Genomic DNA, 26,553 nt, shown 5'->3' with positions numbered 1-26,553 from the left:
ATATGTTTTAGCCAAATACAAGTTATTGGGCTCATTACAAGGTAACTAGGTAGAATTTAAGGGTCGGTGATAGACACGTTAGAGTAGTTGACCTAGTGGTCCCTTCTGGCTTTGAACTCTATACATGTTAATTTAGGTTGCCAAGTCAACCACTTAAGTTAGAAAATGCCACATTTATGGTTGGCAGTGCAATCTTAATTCTGATTCCTTGTGTATGTGCATTATGAAACAACCTTTAATTACAGGAGCATGTACTATTTCTCCCCCTCCACCAGTTTCCCCAAGCTCCATGACTCATTCTGTGCACAGAATGGCCTCACAAAAGAGCAGAGAGAGTTAAGATGGCAGGGGTGACTAAATCTGGCACTGACTTTTGAATGCTTCAATTTGCAATCTAAATAACGGTCTTTATGAATTTTTGTAAGTAACATATAGAATAAGTCAGTTTTTAAAACAGCATGTAGAAATGTCATTCACTGTCTCTATAAATGAATATTTTTCAGTAGAAGCTGCTATTTTACAGATACCTGCTCTTACCAAAGAGTGATCCACTTTGATTCTGTACAATAGAGTATCACAGAATCATGGAATATCAGGGCTGGAAGGGACCTCAGGAAGTCACCTAGTCCAACCCCCTGCTCAAAGCAGGGCCTATCCCCAACTAAATAGAGTAGGACCAATCCCCAACTAAATAGAGTAGGGCACTAGTTCTTATACAAATGTATAAGAAAGCAGGAAACTTTCAAATTTGTTTTAAGGCAAGGCATATGCTCATACTACTATTTTGGGAGAAAAACTGGGGACTGAACAAAACTAAAATAGTATGATTAAAGTTATTCTGTTTCAACAAGTATTCATGAATCAATTTTGATATAAACACAGCCCAGCACTGGGCATTAGGTGGAAACAGACTGCCCACTGGGAGCTCCGAGTAGCCTTGTGCTTCAGAAAGGTTCTCTTTTCTTCCCCATTTCTCTCTCTCTTTACCTCATATCCATCCTGTCCTCTTTTCTTCATTTCACCATCTCTATTCTTGTCCTGATACCAGTTCCTTAGCTTCCTTCTCAGCTCAGTGTTTGCCACCCTATATTTCCCTCTGTTCTTCCACAATATTTCAGGCCACAAACCTCTGCCCCCATTCTACAAGATCCCTCTCATCTCTTCCACATCCCACAGGAATTAGCCCCACTCCAATCTCTACTTCTCTCCCTTCTATTTGACACTGATGATTAACTCTTCTGTGCAATTAAGTAGCAATTACAACACTACTGGGAAGATCTGGTTTAGGAAATGTAGCCATTTTTTATATTAGCAATGTTTGCCTTCGCCTATTTTTAGAGTGCTGTTCAGACTTCACAAATCAAAGATACCTGCCAGGTATGGTCTAGAAAATACTTAGTCCTGCCTTAATTCGAGGAACCGGACTAGAAGACCTCGAGGTCCCTTCCAGTCCTACATTTCTATAATTCTATGTATATGAGAACTCTTCTCCCCATATGGTGTAAAATAGTGTTTTCCGCTGTTCCTGGGTGGTAAAGAGCATTGTTTCCCTATTTCTATGATCTTGCAAGAATGTATAAACTGAACACAGCTTGGGAACTAGTTCAAAAGGGTGAACCCAGAGTCCTTTCCCTTCACTAATACTCCAAAGTAGTACAAGAAGGAAAGAGAGAAATGCCATGATGAGGAAGAGAGATGGGATGGAATAAAACCATTAATTCCTATTTGATAAAAATGTAAACAGTATCTGAAAGCATTTAAAATCCAATAGTATCCCATCAAGGTATTTCTAACGCACCACTCAATGTGACATCTAGGAACCAAGTGCATAATCAAGAATTGTACAACTAATTGATAACACTGTCCCATACTCTAATCTTCCATTGTCTTTGGTAGAAATAGATTTACTTCTTAGCTCATTTTGTATGGCTAACTTGCAGGCATTTCTGACCTTTCTAAAAATACCATTTCCATTTTTATGTGCATGAGAGAGAGTGGCAGGGGGAAAGGATCCTGTCTGTATCCATTCTTTTGTCATAAATAAATTGCTACTTTGTTGACTAAATGGCAATCCCTTGGGCCATTTTGGTATATCCTCTATAAAGCTCAGGGATAAGCTCTGATGTTTACCCACTTATCAGAATACTGAGCCTAAAAATAGTAATCTATAATACATTTTCAGAGTTAATGCTTTTAAAGTTTAGTTTAAAACAGAGCAGGCAAAATATTTTTTCATTTAAAACCTGACAATTTTAAATGACAAAGTTACAACATTTCCAAACATTTATTTAAAAAGCAGATAAAAAAATCATGCAGTAATATCTTTGTTTTATTTTTTTCATGTCCACAAAACAGCAGAAAATGAATGTTTACAGCATAAAATTAATTCTATGTTCATATTGTATGAATAAGGCATGAAAATGCTTTTTATTACAATAACTATATTTGAACTTCAGAGCCTTTCAGTACAAAGAAACTCACAAAGGAGACACAAAGAAAGCTCTCATTTTCCATTCTATCATTTCACTGTGCATAAACATCTTGCAAGACAATGATAAAAAAAACTAACTGCACAGGATGGTTTGATAGGCATTATAAATAACTGCTCTTAAAAGTTAATTTATAACCACAGGTTTCTAACATTATAGCTATCACATTCCAAATAAACTTTTTTCCCTAGCTCTGTTAAATATGAATGCTAGATTTTGTATTCTTTCAGATGATTCTCTGTCAAAGAAATGATGGCTCATGCATTATTCTTACTATAAAGCATACAATACTACAGTTTTAAAATCCAACTTGTCTTGCACGAAGGGAGCAGTTTTTTTTAAACACACTTTGAGTGTCATTCTACAGACTTCATCTTGCAAAGAAAGGAAATTCCCTGGAAAACAGGTTTAATTCAAGGTGTCCATGACTGTAGTTAAAATGTAAAGGCAAAGATTATATTGGAAGATTTCATTATCTTTGCTGTTAAAAATGAAAGGAATCCATAAAATCTTATTTCATTTCTGCCTGCAGAAACCTGCGCAATCATCGTCACTGCCTCCAAAGTAAAAATTGAAAGTGCAGAGGATGGAATAACTGACTTAACATCCCCTAAACAATTTTGCTCAAGGACTACTTTCAAATTACTAGGACAAACGTAGTATCCTAAATGCTAAGTATTCTGTTCTCTACTTCTCACTGTTGATTGGAATGCTTAAGCTTTGTCTACACTACACAGTTTTGGCTACAAAAGGCAGCTTTTGCCGACAAAACAGTGGAGGTGTACACACTACAGAAGTTACTTTTGGTGGCCAAACTCTGTTTAGCCAACAAAATAAAACCACCTCGATGAGAGGCATAAAGCTTTTGGTGGCAAAGTTAAAGCGACAAAACGTCATTGCAGACTTTTCCATTTGTTTTATTGCCAGAACTGGTATCCCCAAGTATCCCAGGATGCCCACCGTGACCGCTCTTGCTCGCTGTTTTGAACTCAGCTGTCCTGCAGGCATGCACCGCTCCCCTTTCAAAGCTCTGGGGAGTTCTGACAGCTGAGCATCTGGCAGCAAAGAGCAAATCATTAAAGTGGAATCCTCCTGCTCTTCCCTAGGAACACAGCGGCAGGCAGGCTGCTGCTGCGGGGGGTGGGTGGGGCAGGGAGGACTGCTGTGCTGTGCAGAGCCAGGGAGGGAGGCAGGCATTGGCTGACGAACTCAGCTGCCCTGCATTTAACTATGTAGGGCATGAGTCCCTCTCCTTTCAAAGCTCTGGGAAGCTTTGACATTCCTTAGCATGGAAAGTTTACAGAGCTGCTGAGGATGCCACTCCCAGAAACTGAGGAGGCTGTGGGAGATCTCAGAGGGAATCACAACAAAACCATTGGCAGGTAGAGCAGGCTGCTGCTGCTGCACAGGGAAAGGAGGGGGAGACTGCTGAGCCCTAGGGGAGGGAATGTCCCCACACTGTTTCTGTCTCTAGTCCCCCGCCCCCACACACTCCCTGCCCTGCCTCTCCCCTCCCCCCCCCAAAACTTCAGTTGAAAAGCAGCCGACAATCTACTAAGATGCTCATGGAATGATGGGATTGAGAAACCTGCATCATGTGACTGTACCTGCTCCATGAGGCATTGCAAACCCTTCCCAAACACAGTTGCACAGTGGGATAGCTACCCACAGTGCACTGCTCTGTGTTGATGCAAGAGCTGCTAACGTGGATTCACTCTGCTGATATCAGGAGCATAGTGTGGACGTGCAACAGCAGTTTAATTAAAGCAGCATAACTTGTCAACAAAACTCTGTAGTGTAGACAAAGCCTTAGTCACTCTTTCAAAGTTTAAAGTACAGTAAACTGCAATATTCTTACAGTTATTGCACAGGACTGGGAGTCATGATAGAGGATTCTATTCCCTCCTTGAACACAGCTCTTCCTGTGTCACATCTCAGTAGTTTGATTCCTGATCTATAAATAGTGAATAATATTACCTAGTTGCTACATGGGGTCAAGGAAGCCTAATTCAATAATATTTATGAAACTCAGACTGAGGTGGAACGTGCTTTGGAAGTGCAAAGCATTATCATTCAGACTTTTTGTTTTCATCAAGTGAATGCAGAGTTCATGGAAAGTGTCATATATTCAGCATTAGAAACTGAAGTACAGCACAGACATTTAGAAGCAAGACTTACCAGGAATTGACTCAATTACGAATTATTATCTAGAGCTGAGGGGATAATAATGATCTCTAAGAGAAAGACTAATTTAGTCCACTCTCCTTCAGGGTCCATAGGTTATCTGCTGATAATGTTAACAACAGTACAGTTAGTGTTATTCAAGATCTAGAACCCACTGGTATTCACTAACCTTTGGCTGTAGGCCAAATTCCAGCCTTAGGGCATAGCCGAGGGCCACATTAGTGACATCACTCAGCCAAAATAGGTTTCTGCCTCCTTAATGTGCTGGAGACACTTGTCATAAGACGGCCTAAAAAAGGAAAATATTCTGTCTTTTACAGTACGCTCCCTTAAAACAGAGGTTATGCTCATATCCATTATTGGCGCTCTCATGGGTGCTTGGGCAGTGTCTCAGCATATAATATAACTACAAAAGCAGGTCTCTGTCAGGAAACCAGTCATTCATCATTAATTGCAGAGTCAAAGTCAAATACTGATATGCTATCACTGCAACCACAACTGTTCCAAAATGGCTATAAGTGGGATAGCAACTGTTCTAATGGAGTTTTAAGAAAGAGAGAGGGTGAATATTGCTGTTTTGGTGGATGACAGTTGGACTGCAAAAAAAACAAAACAGACCCAAAGAACCATGCTCCCATAGTTCCTCATGTTTACTACTGAGCTGTAGTCTGCATTTCTTTGACAGAATAGGTATTCTGACTAAAGATTGCTCACATAGACCCCAATTTAGCAAAGTTCATAAACATGTGATTAAATACATGCTGAATTATGGCCATACAGGATCATGATCATAACTGTTGACAACCATCCCATCCCCATTTTAAATTTCTTACTCCCCTCCTCCTATTTCTTTGAAGGCTTTTGCAGACATATAAAGAGATCCACCAGATGGAGAATGTGCAGATACATTCTTAAGGCTAAAAGAAAAAGAGTACTTGTGGCACCTTAGAGACTAACCAATTTATTTGAGCATGAGCTTTCATGAGCTACAGCTCACTTCAGTATGCAAGCCTGTCTCCTAAGTACATGGTGCATACTGACATCTTAGCAACAAAAAAGGTAATGATCAACAAAAATAACTTTCTTTCTAACTGTAAAATTTATAACATGAAATATGTCAGAGATATGATAAAGTACATGTATGTTAAGTTTTGAGTTTGAGGTGGCTGTGGTTCTTTAGCGGTCAAATAAAAATGAGACTTCTCAAAGCCCAATTTTAAAAGCTAAAAACATGTTCTTATTTTCTACAGAAAAGAGAGCTAATATTTTATCCAAAAATTGCCATAAAAAAAAAATCATTTGACCTCAGAACAGTAGTGTGTTAAATGTGGAGACTTCAGTCACTGCCGTGACAAAAAGAATTTTTAGTGAAAAGCTCAACTAAAGAGACACTACTGATGATTCAATAATAAGCAGACAGTTTGGCATTCTGACAAACCTTGGAAACCAATTTCTTTGGCAAAGATGTGGGAATTTTGTGGAGGTGGAAATTAATCTATCCAGCTTTTTACTAGTGAGCCACTAAAAACTTAATCTGTTTAACACATAAGACACTTCCTGTGTGACCAGTTATTTTAACTGTTCAATCACTATTAAAGTAGGACAAGCTGGTTTATTACCAACACCAAATCCCAATTCTGCCAATATCACAAACAGTTGTGCTTTTCAATAACATTGTTTTGGTGTTTACAGTAAAAGTCTCAGAAACACCAACATAAGTTACATACATGACCCACAATCTACACATGATGAAAAATACTGCATGAACTTTCAAAGTGTGCTGAGCAGATTTGGTGCAGTTATGTTTTTTAAAGAGACTGCTTATAAACACTGACAAGCCGATACTGTCAAATTAAAAACCGTTTCAGCCACATACGTTAACATATTATTGACCTTATTAGAAACAATGCCATACTAACTAAATTCACAAACAAGAACACATTTATATGTGCTGTTACATATGGTTGGTTTGAAAAATAGTAGCAAAATGACATTGTGAGGTTCCATATTTACTCTCTCAATGACTTGTCATTTGCTTGAGTTAGTATTTTCCTATTCTAGCAGCTAACTTCAAAACAGAGGTTTTGAAAAAAAGAAATGAAAAATAAGCATAGGCAAGAAACACTCAAATAGCTCAATAAAAATAATTCAGAAAACTGTAGATACAACATCAATAAGTGCAATATTGAACTTACTCTGACAGCAGCAATCAAGAGAAGCTTCCTTTCCACCATTCACTTCTACATAGGTTGTTCTAATTTGTTGATGCAATATGCAAAACAGAATTAATTTATCTTTTCTGCATATTCAGGCTTCCCCAAATCTAGAACAAATCTGACTAGCAATACTGAACCCAAGTTATAAGCTGAAGGAATCACTGTCCTGAAAACATGAAATATAAGCACCTTGTCCATGGAGGAAAAAAGTATCTAACTAGTATTGCACAACAAGGAATGAGCTAACAAATTGTTACTTTATATATTTTTCTTCTTCTGAGGGGAAGAAATATTTGCTGGGATGGACCCAAACCTACCTAGACACGCTACTCTCCTTATTTTAAAGCATCAGGATACATCATACATACAATTATAGAAATATAGGGCTGATATAATATAGATATACAAATATCTATATAAATATAGAGGTCATATAGATACCACCTCCCACGCCCCCAGGTGAGGTAGATCCAAGATCTAGAACGCTTTTGTTCAATCATTTTAAAATATTTTCCCCAAAAAAGTCATTGCTAGACAGTCTACCCTAAAAGCCACGCTCTTCCTTTTTACTACCTGGGCACTTCTGTCAATGCTGTACTGAACTTCAGTATCTAATCTATTATCGAAGCTAATACTGATTACAGTACTTCAGCTGTTATGAGGTTTACACTTGTCTGCATACAATTATTGGAATGAGAGTCTGCAGAGTTAGGAAATATTTTACACTTAATTTAAACGAAAAAAAGGCTAGAGACTATAGTGATTTTCTGATTTTTTTATCCTGCAGATTTAGATTGCTCCCAACCCTAACTCACAAAAGGGCCTTTCCTACAAGTTCCTGATGGTAGAAGAGAGATCTTAAACATCCATTGCATCACAGTTCTCTCCAAAGCAATTAATGCACTGGTCCTCTCAGCCCATAGGTAACTGCATTCAGACTGTTTTTAGCCTGCAGTATTAACTAGATCAGTTGTTCTCAACCAGCGTTCTGGGGCGCCCTGGGGGGCCACGAGCAGGTTTCAGGGAGTCTGCCAAGCAGGGCCCATGTTAGTCTTGCAGGGGCCCAGGGAAAAAAGCTGAAGCCATGCTGTATGGGGCTGAAGCCCAGTGCCACGAGCCCTGCCGCCTGGGGCTGAAGCCGAAGCCTGAGCAACTTAGCTTTGCGGGGACCCCTGTGGCGTGAGGTCTCAGGCAATTGCCCTGCTTGCTACCCCCTAACACTGGCCCTGGCTTTTATATGCAGAAAAAACAGTTGTGGCAAAGGTGAACATTTTATAGCTTGTTGGGGGCGGGGGGAGAGAATGAGAAAGAAAAAGGTTGAGAACCCTGAACTAGATTATTAATTATTTAGTTTACATTAACCAAAAAAAATATTATTTCTATTATATCTTTTTGGTTTGAGGTACCAAGCTACAACATGAAGTCTCAAAACAAACAAATCACTATTTTACAAAAAAAAATTTCAGCATAGAACAAAATCTAAAATATGCCAAAATCAATGAATCAAGAGAAAAATGATTACACAGCTAGGTGGGGCCTGTAACTCCTTAAGGCATGATTATAAATACACTCAAGACATGCATGTCAATCACTTAATAGCTTGCGTTGAAGCTAGATTCTCAATTCACGTCAATCACTAAGTCACATGACCTGGAAACATGAGAACAATGCAGAAAGTTCACTAGTTGAGCAAGCATAATGTGCTATGGGACAAGTGATTTAATTTAAATTAACAGAAAATCCTTGGTGGAAAGTTTGTAGAGGAAGGAATTCCTCCTTCCTTACTGTAAATTTGTTTTCACTCTTTTTATAAAAAGAAAATGAGTACTTGTGGCACCTTAGAGGCTAACCAATTTATTTGAGAATAAGCTTTCGTGAGCTACAGCTCACTTCATCGGATGCATTCAGTGGAAAATACAGTGAGGAGATTTATATACACACACAGAACATGAAAAAATGGGTGCTATCATACACACTGTAAGAGTGATCACTTAAGATAAGCTATTACCAGCAGGAGAGCGGGGGTCGGGGGGGCGAGAAAACCTTTTATAGTGATAATCAAGGTGGGCCATTTCCAGCAGTTAACAGGAATGTCTGAGGAACAGTGGGGGCTGGGGGTGGGGAAATAGTTTTACTTTGTGTAATGACACATCCACTCCCAGTCTCTATTCAAGCCTAAATTAATTGTATCCAGTTTGCAAATTAATTCCAATTCAGCAAGCTCTCGTTGGAGTCTGTTTTTGAAGTCTTTTTGTTGTAATATTGTGACTTTTAGGTCTGTAATCGAGTGACCAGAGAGACTGAAGTGTTCTCCGACTGGTTTTTGAATGTTCTAATTCTTGACGTCTGATTTGTGTCCATTTATTCTTTACGTAGAGACTGTCCAGTTTGATCAATGTACATGGCAGAGGGGCATTGCTGGCACAGGATGGCATATATCACATTGGTGGATGTGCAGGTGAATGAGCCTCTGATAGTGTGGCTGATGTGATTAGGCCCTATGATGGTGTGCCCTGAATAGATATGTGGGCACAGTTGGCAACGGGCTTTGTTGCAAGGATAGGTTTCTGGGTTAGTGGTTCTGTTGTGTGGTGTGTGGTTGCTGGTGCAACACAACCACTACAACAAAGCCTGGCAACAAAGCCCGTTGCCAACTGTGTCCACATATCTATGAATAGAGACTGGGAGTGGATGGGTCATTACACAAAGTAAAACTATTTCCCCATGTTTATTTCCCCACCCCCACCGTTCCTCAGATGTTCCCGTTAACTGCTGGAAATGGCCCACCTTGATTATCACTACAAAAGGTTTTCTCGCCCCCCCCCCCCCCGCTGGTAATAGCTCATCTTAAGTGATCACTCTCCTTACAGTGTGTATGATAGCACCCATTTTTTCATGTTCTGTGTGTATATAAATCTCCTCACTGTATTTTCCACTGAATTCATCCGATGAAGTGAGCTGTGGCTCACGAAAGCTTATGCTCAAATAAATTGGTTAGTCTAAGGTGCCACAAGTTCTCCTTTTCTTTTCTTTTTTTTTTGCGAATACAGATTAACATGGCTGCTACTCTGAAACCACTCTTTTTATAGTGAATATTGTGAAATGTATTGAGCTCTCTCAATACAAAGTCTTCAATTTTTTCTGTCCCTCTCTGCTTTGTGGCAATGCACAGTACAGAAAACAGAGACAAAACAAAAAGATTGTGAAAGTGTAAATTTAAACTTTTAATTCTCTCTATTTCATGATTTTCTTACATGAAAAATATGAAGAGTAGAAATATATTTTTATACCTACAGATTTATACTGTGATTCTAAATCAGTAAGCTGTTAGAATGTAAATGTTAGATTCACATGTAAATTCGACTAATTTATTTTAGCACTAGGCTAAAAATACATATCTATCACAACTTTTTGAAAGCTGAAAGATACTAAGGTTTTTATGGTTATGACTAGGTCATGAGAAGTCCAAACTAATAGCTTAACTAGCAGCTGCAGAGGCAGTCCGGGTTCTAGGAACATGAATGCATAACTGGAAGACAGGAACTCCTCAGTTCCGGTATCAGCCCTGCTAAACCACCACCATATGAAGTTGGGCAAGTCATTTCTCTCTTTCTCCCAGTTTTCTCATCTATAAAATAGGATAAATATTTCAATATCAACTACAGTCCTTCACAGGACTGATGTACAGTGTTTACAATATGTGAAGCACTATGTTATATGAGAGATGGGAGCTTGGGTTGCTTGTTTATCTGCAATCTGGCCAGGCCTCCTTCCCAACCTGAAGAGTATCTCAAAGGAGCCTCCCACTTTTCTACAGCCAAGTAGGACTGTGAGATAGACAAAGACAGATTTGTTTCTCCATTTGTTGCCTGACCCAACTCCCATCTCCAAACCAGAAGCGCATCTTAGGTGAAGTATTACCCTAGCTTCCCCACGATACATCCCAGAAGCCCTGAGAGCATGTCTACACTGCAACTGGGAGGTACGAATGCAGCATGTGTAGACATACCCAAGCTAGCTTTGACCTAGTTAGATCTAGCTACCTCAAACAATAGCAGTGAAAATGTGACAGCATTGCTTGCCGCAAACCCTGGGTACATACTTGAGAGGATAAGCTGTGCTGCTGTGGTTTCACTGCTATTATTACTCAAATTAGCTTTAGTTCAAAGCTAGATATAGTTAGATCAAAGCTAGCCTACATATGTCTACCTGTGCTGCAATCACACCTCCCAATTGCAGTATAGACACAACAGGAGAGGCAGGCAGTAGCTGCATTCCACCTGCAGCCTGGCCCTTCTACTGTCTGGAGAAGAAAATCTGAGAACTATAAATATTTGTCTCTGCTTTTCTCTTTTTAGTTAAACACGAGACAGATGTAAGACTGTTGCTTTACACTTACCCATACGTGCAGGAGACATACAATGGATCAAGTTTACTGCCTGCTTATATCAGTAAAAACTATGTTGGAAAGCTCTGGTGGCCAAAATTACACAACCAGGTTGTGCAAACTAGTCACAAATCCACCTTAATGGGGACTGCATGGGTCCTGTGCAGACATGAAAATGTGAGGCACAGTCCAAAAAGTAAGCATTACCAGGATGGCGTTAAACTGCACAAAATCAGCACCTCCCCTCACAAGATTCCATTGGTTTAATTTTTGTGAAGAAATAAAGGATATTGAAACAGTCTCCCTAATGTAAACCCAAAGCAGAGAAGAAAATCACTCCTTTGCGGCCTTGAGTACAATTGCCTTAGCTGACACAGGAAAGAGTACTTCACACCCTTGTGCCATCTTTATTGGACTTGGTCCATTAACTATTGATTAACAGTGATTTTATTTTTAGATAACAATAGATTATTATAGATATCAATATCTATTTGTAAGTTGTTTTTATATATTTAAATTTTCACAGCTGCACAGAATTATGGGTTATAGGCATTTTTTCCTATTTTTCTCAATAAAAATCTTCCATTGCAGGAAATTTAGAGAAACTGAAAATATATTAAGCATTTTAAACATATGAGTTGTATTTACCAAACCACAGCAAAAAAGACAATTTAATAATAAATGTCCTATTTAGAAAAAATGATTTTAATATAGCAAAATGTTTAGAAGCAACTGGTATGCTTGCAACAGACAGTACAGATTCACTTACGCAGGTATTAAACAGTTATGAGGAATACAGTATTAACTTCTAAACATCATTGTTCAAACATACAAAACATTGCCAATATTTAATGACTAAATCACAACAAACAAAAACATTGCAACACAACTGGAAATGAGTCAATTGAAGAATAATGTCATTACCTCATCATGTGTGTATCTGTAATCTGCCTTCTTTGACTTGAGGTCCCATAATACTACTGTTCCAGACTCATAGCCAATCAGGAGCTGCAATAATCAGAGTAAAGAACGTTGAAGGAAAGAAAATTACTTAAAATACCTGTAATTCTTGTTCTATGAAGTAGATACTGCAACAACATTAGATCCACCCTCTTGTATCTTTATTCCTACACGTGACAAGGAATCCTCCATGTGAGTCATGCAGTCACTGATGACAGCAGCCCTAAAAAGCACATGCTAAAGTTTATCTATCTTGCCTCTGACTGTTTTCAGCCTCTCCATTTTCTTTCACTATATCCCTATTGCCCATCACAGTAAGCTCCTTCTTCATTTATACCTTCTAGGATCTTCACAACTAACCTTTGTTCTATCTCCGCTTTCATCATTGCTTCAGCACACACACTCACTTCATTTAGCCCAAATAGCTCATCTGATCAAACCCTTCATGCTATTTTACTATGCCTATCTCAATACTTTTGGGCTTCCCCTAGCCCTGTATATCCTTGATATATCCTTTCCATCAGGAGTTTTTCCTCATGTATTGAGTACTTCCTCAAAATCCATGGCACTTGTATCAGGTTGTCTTTGGTTTATTTCTTTTTTTAAAAGATAAATAAATACACTTTCACATCACTCAATCTCGCTCTTTATTGAGATTTTCAAATTCAACATACCTTTCCTTCATCCATTGGATTGTCACTAATATGGACAACAGGTCCTGGATGAGATTTGGACGATCTGAAAGGGAAAACATTTCCATCTTAAATAAAACAAACACATTTTCCCCCCAAAAATCTATTACAACTAGTTCCTTTTGAGATGAAATCCCATTTATGCATCTCAGATTCACATTAGCTCTTTTGGCCACATCATCACACTGGGAGCTCATGCTCAGCTGATTATCCACCATGACTACCAAATCTTTTACAGAGTCACTGCTTTCCAAGTTAGGGTCTCCCATCCGGTAAGTATGGCCCTACATTCTTTGTTCCTATATGTATACATTTACAGTTAGGCATACTAAAACATATATTGCTTGCTAGTACCCAGTTTTCCAAACAACCCATATTGATGCTAAATCAGTGACCTGTCCTCTTCATTATTTACCATTGCCCAGTTTTTGTGTCATCTACATACTCTACCAGTGATGATTTTATGTTTTCTTCCAGCCCACTGATAAAAATGTTGTGAACAGCTACATATTGCAATTGCTGCAACCATAGTGAATCTATTACTATGTTACATTTATTTTATTTACCTGTATTTTGATTTTTTTAATTGAGAAGCAGTGATACAGCAGCCTTTATTATTTTATCCCACAGTAGAAAAGTAGCCTTAATGTTGACCATTCAGTATGCGTAAAACAATGTGCAAAAGTGTATATTACCACTAACTAATTTATTAGCTGCTAAATCACAAAGTTGCGGAGAATGTAGGACTCTACAGCCTCACAAATCATTAGCCCCAGCCACATCTCATTTTTTGGGTAATAATTTGCGTTTTATTATTGAAAAAAAACTTTACACATTAACTGAAAGACCCATAGATATAGCTTTGTGTGAAACAGGGTGTCAAGGTTCCTCCCCCACTCTGAACTCTAGGGTACAGATGTGGGGACCTGCATGAAAAACCTCCTAAGCTTATCTTTACCAGCTTAGGTCAAAACTTCCCCAAGGTACAAAATATTACACCCGTTGTCCTTGGACTGGCCGCTACCACCACCAAACTAATACTGGTTACTGGGGAAGAGCTGTTTGGACGCGTCCTTCCCCCCAAAATACTTCCCAAAATCTTGCACCCCACTTCCTGGACAAGGTTTGGTAAAAAGCCTCACCAATTTGCCTAGGTGACTACAGACCCAGACCCTTGGATCTTAAGAACAATGAACAATAATCCCAACACTTGCACCCCCCCTTTCCTGGGAAATGTTGGATAAAAAGCCTCACCAATTTGCATAGGTGACCACAGACCCAAACCCTTGGATCTGAGAACAATGAAAAAGCATTCAGTTTTTTACAAGAAGACTTTTAATAAAAAATAGAAGTAAATAGAAATAAAGAAATCCCCCCTGTAAAATCAGGATGGTAGATATCTTACAGGGTAATTAGATTCAAAAACATAGAGAACCCCTCTAGGCAAAACCTTAAGTTACAAAAAAGATACACAGACAGAAATAGTTATTCTCTTCAGCACAATTCTTTTCTCAGCCATTTAAAGAAATCATAATCTAACACATACCTAGCTAGATTACTTACTAAAAGTTCTAAGACTCCATTCCTGTTCTGTCCCTGGCAAGAGCAGCATACAGACAGACACAGACCCTTTGTTTCTCTCCCTCCTCCCAGCTTTTGAAAGTATCTTGTCTCCTCATTGGTCATTTTGGTCAGGTGCCAGCGAGGTTACCTTTAGCTTCTTAACCCTTTACAGGTGAGAGGAGCTTTCCCCTGGCCAGGAGGGATTTCAAAGGGGTTTACCCTTCCCTTTATATTTATGACACAGGGTATTGCATGCTCTGTTTGTAATCCATCAATTAATCATCAAATAACAAAGCTTTGAAAATAATTTACAAATATGAATTGGTCTGCACTAGACTGAAGAGCCGGCTAAACACGCACTATTTTTGGATTTCTTTTCCATTTCTGTCAATACACTATCAGCTTCTGTTCCTTTCAGTTTAACCTAAATATCAGGATCATTTATTAAAGACAATTTCACATAAGTGTTTTATCCCTAGCTATACTTAATATGTGACAACTGTTAGTTCAGTAATGAAAGAAATATTCCAGGATCAATAAAACCAAATTCACTTATTTTAGCCATTGTTATTTAAGCCTAAAAATTTATTGTGAGCACAAAAATAATCCTGCTGAATTGTACAGTTAATGACTAATGAGTTTTATTGTCTATGGGCCCATCCTGCCGCTCATTCCATTCAAAAATGCCATTTAAACAATGGCATTTTTGACAAAGTGCATGCACGGGTCCAAAAGTTGTGTGCCTAAGTTAAAGTTACAATAAATGTTCTATAAAAGATCTGAACTAGAAAGAGCCCCAGAAACCTTTAATTAAATTATCATTATGATGATGCCATCTGACATTGGACTACAACAAAAGCTACCACACAAAGTCATATGGATGAGATTAATTAACACTTTTTGAACATTACAATCCTGTAGTCAAATATTTGAATACCGAAAAACTGGTTGGGAATCAGGCGGACTCAGGCTTCAGTCACCCACTCCTGGGGTCGTGTAGTAATTTTTGTTGTCAGAAGGGGGTCGTGGTGCAATGAAGTTTGAGAATCCCTCTTCTAGAAACATGCAGATGCGTATATAATATAGAGAACTGTACATACTGTAGAAAATTCAGGGAGATTCACACACAAAGTGAATTGTACTGTACTTTAAGACTACTTTTCTGTTAAGAAAGTCTGGCAGCTGCAGTTTCACTTAAGAACTATAAAATAAAATTACATATTCTAAATTTCAGACATCAGATAAATGAAATCAATACTGTACTTCAACATGATCTACATACCCATCCTGGCAATGCTCATCACATCACATAAAAGATGTAAGTTTTTTTTTGTTTATTCCCCACACTCATGTAGAAAAGAATTTTAGACCAGAACATATGTATATGTTTCAGATTTCTGGGAGATAAAATGTGTTTATATTATTTCTATTTAAATTTGTTATTTAACACAAATGACATTTCTATAATTAACAATGGTATCCGGGACAAATATTTTTGTTTTCAGCTAGGTAATACTTAACCAAACTCACAGTTCAATGGCTTTATTCCACATGATGACATAGCCTGAGAGCGTAAAGGATTCCACATTGACAATGTGAATGTTTCCTCTTTCAGTACCCACATACAGCCATTTACTTTGGAAAGGCAGATGGCAAAATGTTATCCTGCAAGATACAATGCATTCAAAAAAGTAATTAGGAAAATTGTTTATATATCCTACAAATACTTTGTTAAAGCCCAACATCAGAAAACCAAATCCAGGAAGAGGGAACTATTTTATCTTTATTGTATTTTATTTGTATATATAAATCACTCAGCCATATGAAATTTTAAACTTCAGAGACCTGGTGTAATTGCTACATAAAAGAGCATGCTTCAGAAATTATGATATAATTAAACCGGTCTATAACAAACAAAAATTGCAAGTGTGAAGGTTATCCTTGGAACAAAGGATAAATCTTCACTTAAAATTTGAATACCTTATTTGCAATTTATTTTAAGATATTCTAATTGTACACTGGGTTTCCAACTTCTTTTTAAAATTAATCTCACCATATTACTACTTTTTTCCAGTTTCAAGGGCACAATGCATTTTAGATGTTGCCTTCTGTTTTATATATTGGTTTCAAGAGACACCAGGTTAATAAATCAAATACAATAAATATAAATTGTGACAAGTAATTTTAATTTTATACCAAAAGTTTTTCTTCCAAAAAATATTTAAATAATGCAATATTGAATTATAACCAATCTCAACAAAATTTATTTAAAAATAATTTTAGGCAGTGAAGTTGCTCCACTACGTCCCTGCTAAACATTAGAGTTTTACAACCATATTTTTTTCCTCTGGCTCTTGTATTTCTGTCTCGAAGATGTACATAAACATGGGAAAAAGCTAATGGTCACTTATGAAGCAGCTTTGTGCAGGCATAAGACACCACAAGTATGTAGAAAACAGAGTTTTTACCTAGAACGTGCTTTGGGTAGGGAGACTGGGATGAGAAACATGAGGAGTGAAGACAGACTGGATAGGCAAGAAGAATGGGATTAGGGCAAGGGAAGTTGAATAGGAAGGCCTGGGATAGGGACAGATTGGAGAGGACAAGACAAAAAGTGTCAGCCTGTAAGAGGGAACAGATTAAAGAATCTGTGTTCATTTGAGTGCACATTCCTTCAGAGTCCGGAATGGAATCCAAGATTTCCTAGAGTTACCCTTCCTTTGCAGTCAATAAATCTCTCTGAAACCCTGTGGGCAAAGTGTCCAGCCCTTCCCATTCCCCTCTAATGCTTGTCTAAAAACATAACTGTCAGCAGAATCTTGCACTTTAGGTTCTTTGGACTTAAAGATAGATCTCATCCAGCCATGTGAATTTACCGTCCCCTAAGTTTCTAGAGGCCTTAATAACTGTTAATTCTACACTATGACACCCTAATAAACAAATGCTTGTGAGAGAAATTTCCCAATCATCTTCTATAGTAAAGTAAAATCGAGCTTCATTGCAACCTTCTCCATCCCCTTTAATGACACTACTCATTTTTGGTGGGTTTGAGAACTGGTGTTATAATGTAATATACACTCTAAAACACTTACAAGACTTACACTCTGTCTGCTTTTATTTGAGCTGTTAAGCTAGTAGAATGATCACCACCACAAGATGCAGGGAGCTATAATAAGTGTAGGGATTATCTGGTTACTTCAGCTAGAAGCAAGATTACATTTTAGTCACAGGTATTTTTGGTAAAAGTCACGGCAACCAACAAAAATTGACAGCCATGACCTGTCCATGACATACTAAAAATACCTGTGACTAAATATCTTGTGGGGGGAGGTTGGGAGCTGGTGCTGGGGTACCAGCTGCTGGGTACCAGCTGCCTGGGGCCATGGACTGCAGCTGCTCTGGCTGACTGGCAATGGGCTGCTGCCCACCCGGGGACGGCTGCTGGGGGCTGTGGCTGCTCTGACCGCCCACCCAGGGACCACTGCCCATGGCCACCCAAACAGCTGCCAGTGCAGCCGGCTGCAGGGCTGCTCCAGCAGTGGCCGGTGTGGCTGTGCCAGAGCCAGCTGCTTGGGCAGTCCTGGGATCAGCCACGCTGGCCTCTGCAGTAGTCACGGAGGTTGTAGAAAGTCACGGAATCTGTGACTTCGGTGACCTCCACGACAGGCACGGAGCCCTAGCTATAAGGTTTGAAATATTCTGTGTTCCAGAGTTTAAAAAAAAATGTCACTTGGCAGGCTGAAGTTGAATACAGACTGAACAAGAATGAAGTGGGGTTGTATGTAGCTTGCAAATAAGCATTTTCATACCTGCAACCCCATGTCATTCACCACATTGCCATGTCTCATTAACCATTCTCCCTGTGCATTGAATAAGACTGAGGTTTCTGTGGAAGTTAGTATGAGATCAGGCAGTTAAATATAATTATCACAATGCGTACAGACCCAAAGTGGGTTAAAGAAAGATTGATCAGAAAAAAACAATTCTGGCATTTTCCAGCTTTTGAGTTCTTGATTTTGCAACCTTAACATATTTTTGTAATTTTTATATATTAATAAATATATTCCCGTATGGGTCAGAGTTAACATATAAAATATCAAGAATCTGATCATTATTTATTCAAAGTGTATTTTTAAAATCCTTACACCACAAAAAGTGCTCAATAAACTCTTCATAGAATATATCAAAGTATGCCTGTACAAGTGTAACAACTTCAAAGGAACAAAAATCCAAAAATTGGGAAAATGCCATACAGAATATAAATTCACTGTACTAACCATAAAAAGAAAAGGAGTACTTGTGGCACCTTAGAGACTAACAAATTTATTTGAGCATAAGCTTTCATGAGCTACAGCTCACTTCATCTGATGCATTCAGTGGAAAATACAGTGGGGATATTTATATACACAGAGAACATGAAACAATGGGTGTTACCATACACACTGTAAGGAGAGTGATCACTTAAGACGAGCTAATACCAGCAGGAGAGCAGGGGTGGGGGGCTGGGAGAAAACTTTTTGTAGTGATAATCAAGGTGGGCCATTTCCAGCAGTTGACAAGAACGTCTGAGGAACAGTGGGAGGTGGGGGGGAAGAGCAATAAACATGGGGAAATAGTTTTACTTTGTGTAATGACACATCCACTCCCAGTCTCTATTCAAGCCTAAAATTAACTGTATCCAGTTTGCAAATTAATTCCAATTCAGCAGTCTCTCATTGGAGTTTGTTTTTGAAGTTTTTTTGTTGAAGAATTGCCACTTTTAGGTCTCTAATCGAGTAACCAGAGAGATTGAAGTGTTCCCCAACTGGTTTTTGAATGTTATAATTCTTGACGTCTGATTTGTGTCCATTTATTCTTTTACGTAGAGACTGTCCAGTTTGATGAATGTACATGGCAGAGGGGCATTGCTGGCACAGGATGGCATATATCACATTGGTGGATGTGCAGGTGAACGAGCCTCTGATAGTGTGGCTGATGTGATTAGGCCCTATGATGGTGTCCCCTGAATAGATATGTGGACACAGTTGGCAACGGGCTTTGTTGCAAGGATAGGTTCCTGGGTTAGTGGTTCTGTTGTGTGGTTGCTTCAGGTTGGGGGGCTGTCTGTAAGCAAAGACTGGCCTGTCTCCCAAGATCTGTGAGAGTGATGGGTCATCCTTCAGGATAGGTTGTAGATCCTTGCTGACGCGTTGGAGAGATTCTAGTTGGGGGCTAAAGGTGATGGCTAGTGGTGTTCTGTTATTTTCTTTGTTGGGCCTGTCCTGTAGTAGGTGACTTCTGGGTACTCTTCTGGCTCTGTCAATCTGTTTCTTCCCCCCCACTCTCCTGCTGGTATTAGCTCAGCTTAAGTGATCACTCTCCTTACAGTGTGTATGGTAACACCCACTGTTTCATGTTCTCTGTGTATATAAATATCCCCACTGTATTTTCCACTGAATGCATCCGATGAAGTGAGCTGTAGCTCATGAAAGCTTATGCTCAAATAAACTTGTTAGTCTCTATGTTGTCACAAGTACTCCTTTTCTTTTTGCGAATACAGACTAACACGGCGGCTACTCTGAAACCTGTACTAACCATATTACAACCACATAAAATAATCAGTTATTTTGTTTCAGTTTTGTGTTGAATGCAGTAAATGAGCTGTTACATTTTCAAGAATGTTTCTTTTATTTCTTGAACGGATTAAAAAGTAATGTTTTTCATTGCAATGAATGTCAATTAAATATTGGTACTATGGTGGCAAGAGTTCAAATCTAAAATATTTCAGTTATACTAGCATCACACAGGAAAATTAATGTATTAAACCTATGTACATTTTTCCCCTTTAAGCAATAAAATCCATAAGGGCTGATATCAAAGAGCAACAATTCTATGCTAGTTATAAACTCTAATCTTATTAAATGCAAAAACTTATGTGAAATCAACATTAAGGCTGCACAGTTAATATTGAAGTATGAAAAGCAGAAATTAAAGTTCTAACAGCAACGTTAATTTGGCTATATTGCAGATCCTGTATATTTTACAACATAGGTACTATAATAAGCATTCAGTTCCCAAATCTGAGTGTATTTAACTGTTTGAATTACTTATTATGATGACTTCAGTATTTTTCATTGAAAAAAAATCTCTCAGATGTGCTGCAGCCTGCACCAAAAATAAGTTTGAAAATCTGGCATGCAAGCATTTATAATATAAACATCTGATCTTCCAGATAATTATACATATTTAGGTGCCAGCAATGTGATGCTGTTCCAGTCTACTTGAACATACAGATAAGTGCAATGTAAAAAATGTGCAAGGTTAGATTGTGATTAAGACTTATAAATTTGAGAGACTGCAAATGCCAATTTAACTATACGACAAACACCAGGTGGTATATCACAGCATGGATACCACATACTATTTCCTACAGGGTCTTATTTTCATGGAAGGTGTGCACAAATATGTAAAAAGCTTAATTTACATGTGATAATACCATACCTGCATGTGCAAATTTATTATTTATATATGGCCAAACAGATACATATCTTTGCACATCCAGGTAAGGTATCTATGTCCATTTAAAAAGTCAAGGCATCATCAGTAAAAGCTGGATTAAATTGTTCCTTTTAAAAAAAATCGTAAGTCTTGAAGAGGTGGTGGTGTTGGGGAGCGGGAAGAGCATTCTTCTCTTATCAAGAAGTTTTGCCTGCATTGTTGATTTAACACAAGGGTCATGTATAAAGTTATGCAAGTAAAGCACAGTTTCATTATATTTGCACCCCTTGAGAATGTTTTGACATATTGGTTCACAAGTAATAAGAAAAATCTTAAGTGAACAGAGCATTGCAAAGAATAGAGTTTTTTGGACAGAGCAGCCTGACACAGGTTCCAAACATCCTGAAATAAGCAGAAACTGCTATCAAGGAAATCTACTGCAGGATCCATGGTAAGCTGATTTGGAATATATCCAATACATGAAAGAAGGCCATGACAGACATTTATTAAGTGCAAACTGACATTTTCACAGAAGAGCAACAAACTGACTAGCAAATGCACTGTCAGTAGGATCCAAAGGAAGGCATACTAGATTTACGGGTGCACAGGAAATCTTGTTCCCTTTGAGCACTACAGGAAAGTCCATAGTACACATGAGATAAAGATGGTACATGTTGAAAGATGGAGAAATGAAGATATCATGGAAGTGTAACTAGTAGGAAGACCATACAGGAAACCAATACAGAGCAATGCTGCATTGATGCAACATTAATAAGTTGCCTTCAAGAACTGGAGAAAGAACAGAACTCAAGAGAGAGGTCAGCAGTCTAACTATTAACCACAATCCAAGCTCTAAAGAAAACGGGAGCCATCAAAAAGAAGTAACAGGTAAGTAACTGATCAGTGCCACCATAGTGAAAAGTCTGGAAAAAGACATCTGTGGCTCACAAAGAGTAAGATGGCATGCTACCTCCCAAGTGCCAGGATAAATGATGTCATATGACACTGATGGGAAATTCACAATATTTCTAGTCCACATTAGAAAATCACTGGTTCACTTTATTCCTGGGGCATAATATTGGTACTTCGTTAGGAGTATAGTTAACAGACTCTTCAGGTGCACAATTTAAGAACTGATCCCCTAATACGGATAACATTCATCCATTCAGGTTTATTCTCCACTCATTAGTTCAACCTGTCTCTGATGGTGTTTTCTTTTCCTGCAAGGGAGGTTAGCACTATAAATTATGCTAGAGAACTAAAACTTGGTGCCACAGCTAAATTATGCGTTATAACAAGTGTTGCACAGCCAAAACTCTGTGTAGAGAAAGACTTAGTGTTACAGAGATGGTTGGTGCTTTCAAACCCAAAGTTTAGCACTGAGAATTGCTCTGGTGACACGAAGAGTAGAAAAGTAGAGTGCTCAATAGCACATTGTTTTTCATATTCACCTTGATGCAATGGATTCTTCAAAGGGAATAGGACCAGAGCACCCAAGGAAGTATGTGTCATGCATTTGTAAGTGGAATTCTTTGGTTCAGAGGAAAAACTATACAGTTTTTGGAGGGAGGACAGGGCAGAGGGGAGAAAGATACAATGCAATTGGAGCACCTCTAGCTACTTTGAAGGAGTGGGAAAAGGGCATGTGAAGACTACAATTGTAGATAAAAGCAGCCATTCTACTGGAAGTCTGTGTCTCAATATGAACTATAACATTTGTTTTTTAATTATTTAAAAGTTTTTACAAAAGACTACTTTTGCTGGAAACAGTGTAACAATATGGTGGAGTGGGAGCAAAAGGATGTTGATATGCACTGCATGGAACTTGGAGGAGTATTGCTAGTTAGAATGGCACAGCCCCAAAGGAACTCAATTAAACTGAACTGGACCACTGATGGCAGCATGCGGCTTTCCTGATAAAGCCGATGACTTAAAACTTGGAGCTGTAGGAGTGGGAATCCTTTAATATGTATATCTTTAGTGACAGAAGGACTTGTATCATGTACTGCCTCATAACTTTTAATCCTTGTTTTGTACACTTAAACACAGGATGAGGCAGACAGAGTGGGACAACGGAAGCAAAAAACAGAAGCTAGTTATGAAAGGGAAAGAATAGGATTCCAAGACACTATCTTTCTATTGAACATTTGTAATCATTAAGATCCCAATTCCATCCACCCCCATTAAGAGTGGGCACACTATTTCTAGTCTGAAGCTGCACTGGGACTCTGCAAGTACTTCCTCTGCAAGTGGGAGCAGGCTATTCAGTAAGATTCTAGCAAGAATCTTTCCAGTGATGGAGAGGAGGGCAATACCTTGATAGTTGCTACAGTCGGCCATCTCCCTTTTTGAAAATGGTGATGATGTTAGCATTATGTAAGTTGGCAGGGATTTCTTCCGTGCGCCAGATTTTGAGGAGCTTGTCAGTCAGTTTCTCTCCCCCCACTTTCAGTACTTCAGCTGGTATGCCCTCAGGACCTAGAGCTTTATTGTTCTTCATTTGTTTAATTGCTTTGCAGACCTCCTCAGGTGTTGGTGGATTGGCAAGCGTTTCCCAGATTGGGTGCTGAGAGATGGAGTCGATGGTGTCGTCAGTCACAGTCAATTCTCAATTTAGAAGCCTTTGGTAGTGCTCCTTCCAGCGCTCTTTGATGGATTCGTTATCTTTAGGAAGGGTACTAGATCTTTGGATCTCAGAGGTGTGAGGCCACATGACCTTGGTCCGTACAGGGTCTTCATCTCCCCAAAAAAGCTCCACATATATCATGTCTGCCAGCGAATGTTTAGATTTCTTTTGCTTTGTCCTCCCATTTGTTTTTGATTTCTTGGATCCTCCTTTGAACTTCAGCTCTGCTTCTGACTGGATAGTGGTTGGTTTTGCCAGTCACAGAAAGCTTTTCTCTTCTGGTCCAAAAGGGCTGTAATCTCAGTGTTGTCGTCAAACCAGTCCTGATGGCAGTGGGTAGCAAGGCCAATGGATTCCTCACAAACCTCATGGATGGTCTGTTTTAGTGCTTTTTAGTGTTCTTCAACACTTGTGTTGTCATTTCCAGGTGTGCATATGGCCAGGTTTTCCACTGAGGAGTGTTTAGAAGTTCTCTTGGTGCACTGAGGATTCAAGTCTTTGGGCGTTTTATTGCCATCTGTGGGATTTGGACTGCTTTCTATGTTTCAGTGCAATCCTGATGGCATGACTGACCTCACCAGGCGGTGGTCAGTCCAACAGTTGTCAGTTCCTCTCATGACATAGGTGATTTTGACATCTCTTAGATCCTGCCACTGTTTTGAGCAGGGGTGTTGCCAAGTTGTTTTGTACTTGTTGCTCTGTCTGAAGTGTGTGTTTGTGATCACAAGATCATGCTCTGCACATTTGCAGAGTAGAAGGATGCCATTGGAATTGGTCTTGCCCACTCCTTCCCTCCCAATGGTGCTACTCCATATGTTAGAATCTTGGTCAACTCTTGCATTAAAGTCCCTTAAGAGGATTATCTTATCTGTTTTTGGAATGGATGACAATTTTATCAAGGTCAGTGTAGGATTCTCTCTGTTCTTCAGCATAAAGAGTTGGCGCACATGCACTGATGATAGTGGTAAATGACTTATTGACCAATTGGATGCAGAGGGTTATAAGGCGCCCGTTGATACCGACGGGGAGCTCAGTCAGGAGGTTGACTAGCTGGTTTTTGATTGCAAAGCCAACACCGTGTACACATTTGCCTGTCACTTGCTGGTTTTCCCTTCCAGAAAAAAGTGCAACCACCGCCCTCTTCCCTCAAGTGGCCTTCTTCTGCACATCTTGTTTCACTGAGAGCCGTGATGTCGATGTTGTACCTTGAGAGTTCTCAGGCAACAACTGCTGTTCTGCATTTGGGTCTTTCACTTTTTGATCCGTCCAGTAGAGTACGGACATTCCAAGTTACAAGAAACCTTTTTGTTTTTCAACCGCATTGGGAGTGATCTCTCTGGACACGGTTATCCAGTCAGGTATGGTGGGATAGCATATGTTTAGGGCACCTTTTCTAGTCCCTTCCCCATATGGGGTGAGCAGAGGGGTTCCTAAAAAGGCCTGTTCAGTCATGACCGCTGCTGCCAAAAATGCCCCCCATCCCAGTCCAGGGGCACATGATGACCATCTTGCAGTCATCACCTGTGTGTTCGTCTGTGAGCTCAGTCAGGAGGTTGACTAGCAGGTTTTTGATTGCAAAGCCAACACCATGTACACATTTGCCTGTCACTTGCTGGTTTTCCCTTCCAGAAAAAAGTGCAACCACCGCCCTCTTCGCCGAAAATGCCCCCCATCCCAGTCCAGGGGCACATGATGACCATCTTGCAGTCATCACCTGTGTGTTCGTCTGTGACTAGGGACTCCTGATGATTACTTCACCTATCTGTTGCCACTCGCCCATTGCCACAAGACTTATGGGTAGGGGTGGGGACAAAGTTCTTCCTGTGAAAGAAGCCTGCATATGTGTAGTTTAATGGAGTGGGAGCTGATGCGCACCAGCAGCCACACAAATCTTTGCACAAGAGGCACCTGTGTCTGGTGGTAAGGAGGTTCAAGATGACTAGAGGTTTCTCCTCTGTTGCAGCCTTCACAGCCGTTGAGAGGTGATCCTGCTTCATCCACTTGTTCTGTCATTGAGGTCTTATACTGGGTTGTGTTGTGCTGGCACAATCAACAACATTTTCACAGCCAGGCAGATCCAGGAAAAATGTCAACACCACCACCAGGAGCTGTATATGGCCTTTATCGATCTGACCAAAGCCTTTGACTCTGTAAACCGTGAGGCTCTGTGAAAAGTCATGTCAAAGTTTGGCTGCCCAAGCAAATTTATCACCATTATAAGACTCCTCCATAACCAGATGACTGCCTCCATCCTGTGCAGTGACTCTGCTGCTGAGCTCTTTGTCATCCGAACTGGCATAAAACAAGGTTTTGTAATGGCACCCACCCTTGCTTCATTATCTTAGCAGCTATGAAAACACTAACCCAAGACCATCTACCACAAGGGATTGGCATCCAATATCGGATTGATGGCAACATCTTCAACTTTTGTTGTCTCCGTACCAGGACTAAAGTAATATTGGCAACAATAACTGAACTCCAGTATGCAAATGATTGTGCTGTAGCTGCACACTCAAAGGAGGATCTCCAAACAGTCCTTAATTGCTTCTCTGAAGCTTACAACAGCCTAGAGCTAACTCTGAACATAGGCAAAACAAAAGTTCTCCATCAGCCAGTTCCCAGACAATCATCAGACCCAGCAAGGAAGATCTATATCAACAAAGAAGAACTGGAAAATGTAGAATGCTTTGTCTATCTTGGCAGCCATCTCTCACAGAGGGCAGATACAGACATTGAGATTCAGCGCAGAATTTGCTGTGCCAGCCTTGCCTTTGGCAAACTGTCTTGCCAGGTGTTCAACAATCATAACATCAGAATACATACTAAACTTTTAGTTTACAAAGCAATGGTAATCCCAAGTCTCCTCTATGGCTGTGAGACTTGGTGACCTACAGAAAACACCTGAAAAACCTGGAACGCCAGCACCAGCACTTTCTTCGGAAGATCCTCAAAAAAGAGT

General features: G+C 39.4%; 1 protein-coding gene across 4 annotated transcripts in view; it reads right to left on the bottom strand.

The window, feature by feature from the left end:
• STXBP5 (syntaxin binding protein 5) overlaps nt 1-26,553 on the bottom strand; it is a 182,260-nt gene that overhangs the window by 106,482 nt on the left and 49,225 nt on the right. For 3 of the 4 annotated variants that reach the window (XM_084625143.1, XM_084625144.1, XM_084625145.1), the window contains 3 exons: nt 16,022-16,156; nt 12,911-12,974; nt 12,201-12,284 (listed from right to left, as the gene is read on the bottom strand). In XM_084625143.1, the coding sequence (XP_084481269.1) occupies nt 12,201-12,284; nt 12,911-12,974; nt 16,022-16,156 (283 nt within the window). Of the gene's footprint in view, nt 1-12,200; nt 12,285-12,910; nt 12,975-14,491; nt 14,557-16,021; nt 16,157-26,553 lie in introns of those variants that run through there. The other variant, XM_084625146.1, reaches the window with a different exon arrangement.

Source organism: Lepidochelys olivacea (assembly GCF_965140295.1).
Source record: "Lepidochelys olivacea isolate rLepOli2 genome assembly, chromosome: 3".
Classification (NCBI taxonomy): domain Eukaryota; kingdom Metazoa; phylum Chordata; order Testudines; family Cheloniidae; genus Lepidochelys; species Lepidochelys olivacea.
Note: the sequence above shows the minus strand (reverse complement) of the source record. Positions and strands in the feature narration are given on the sequence as shown.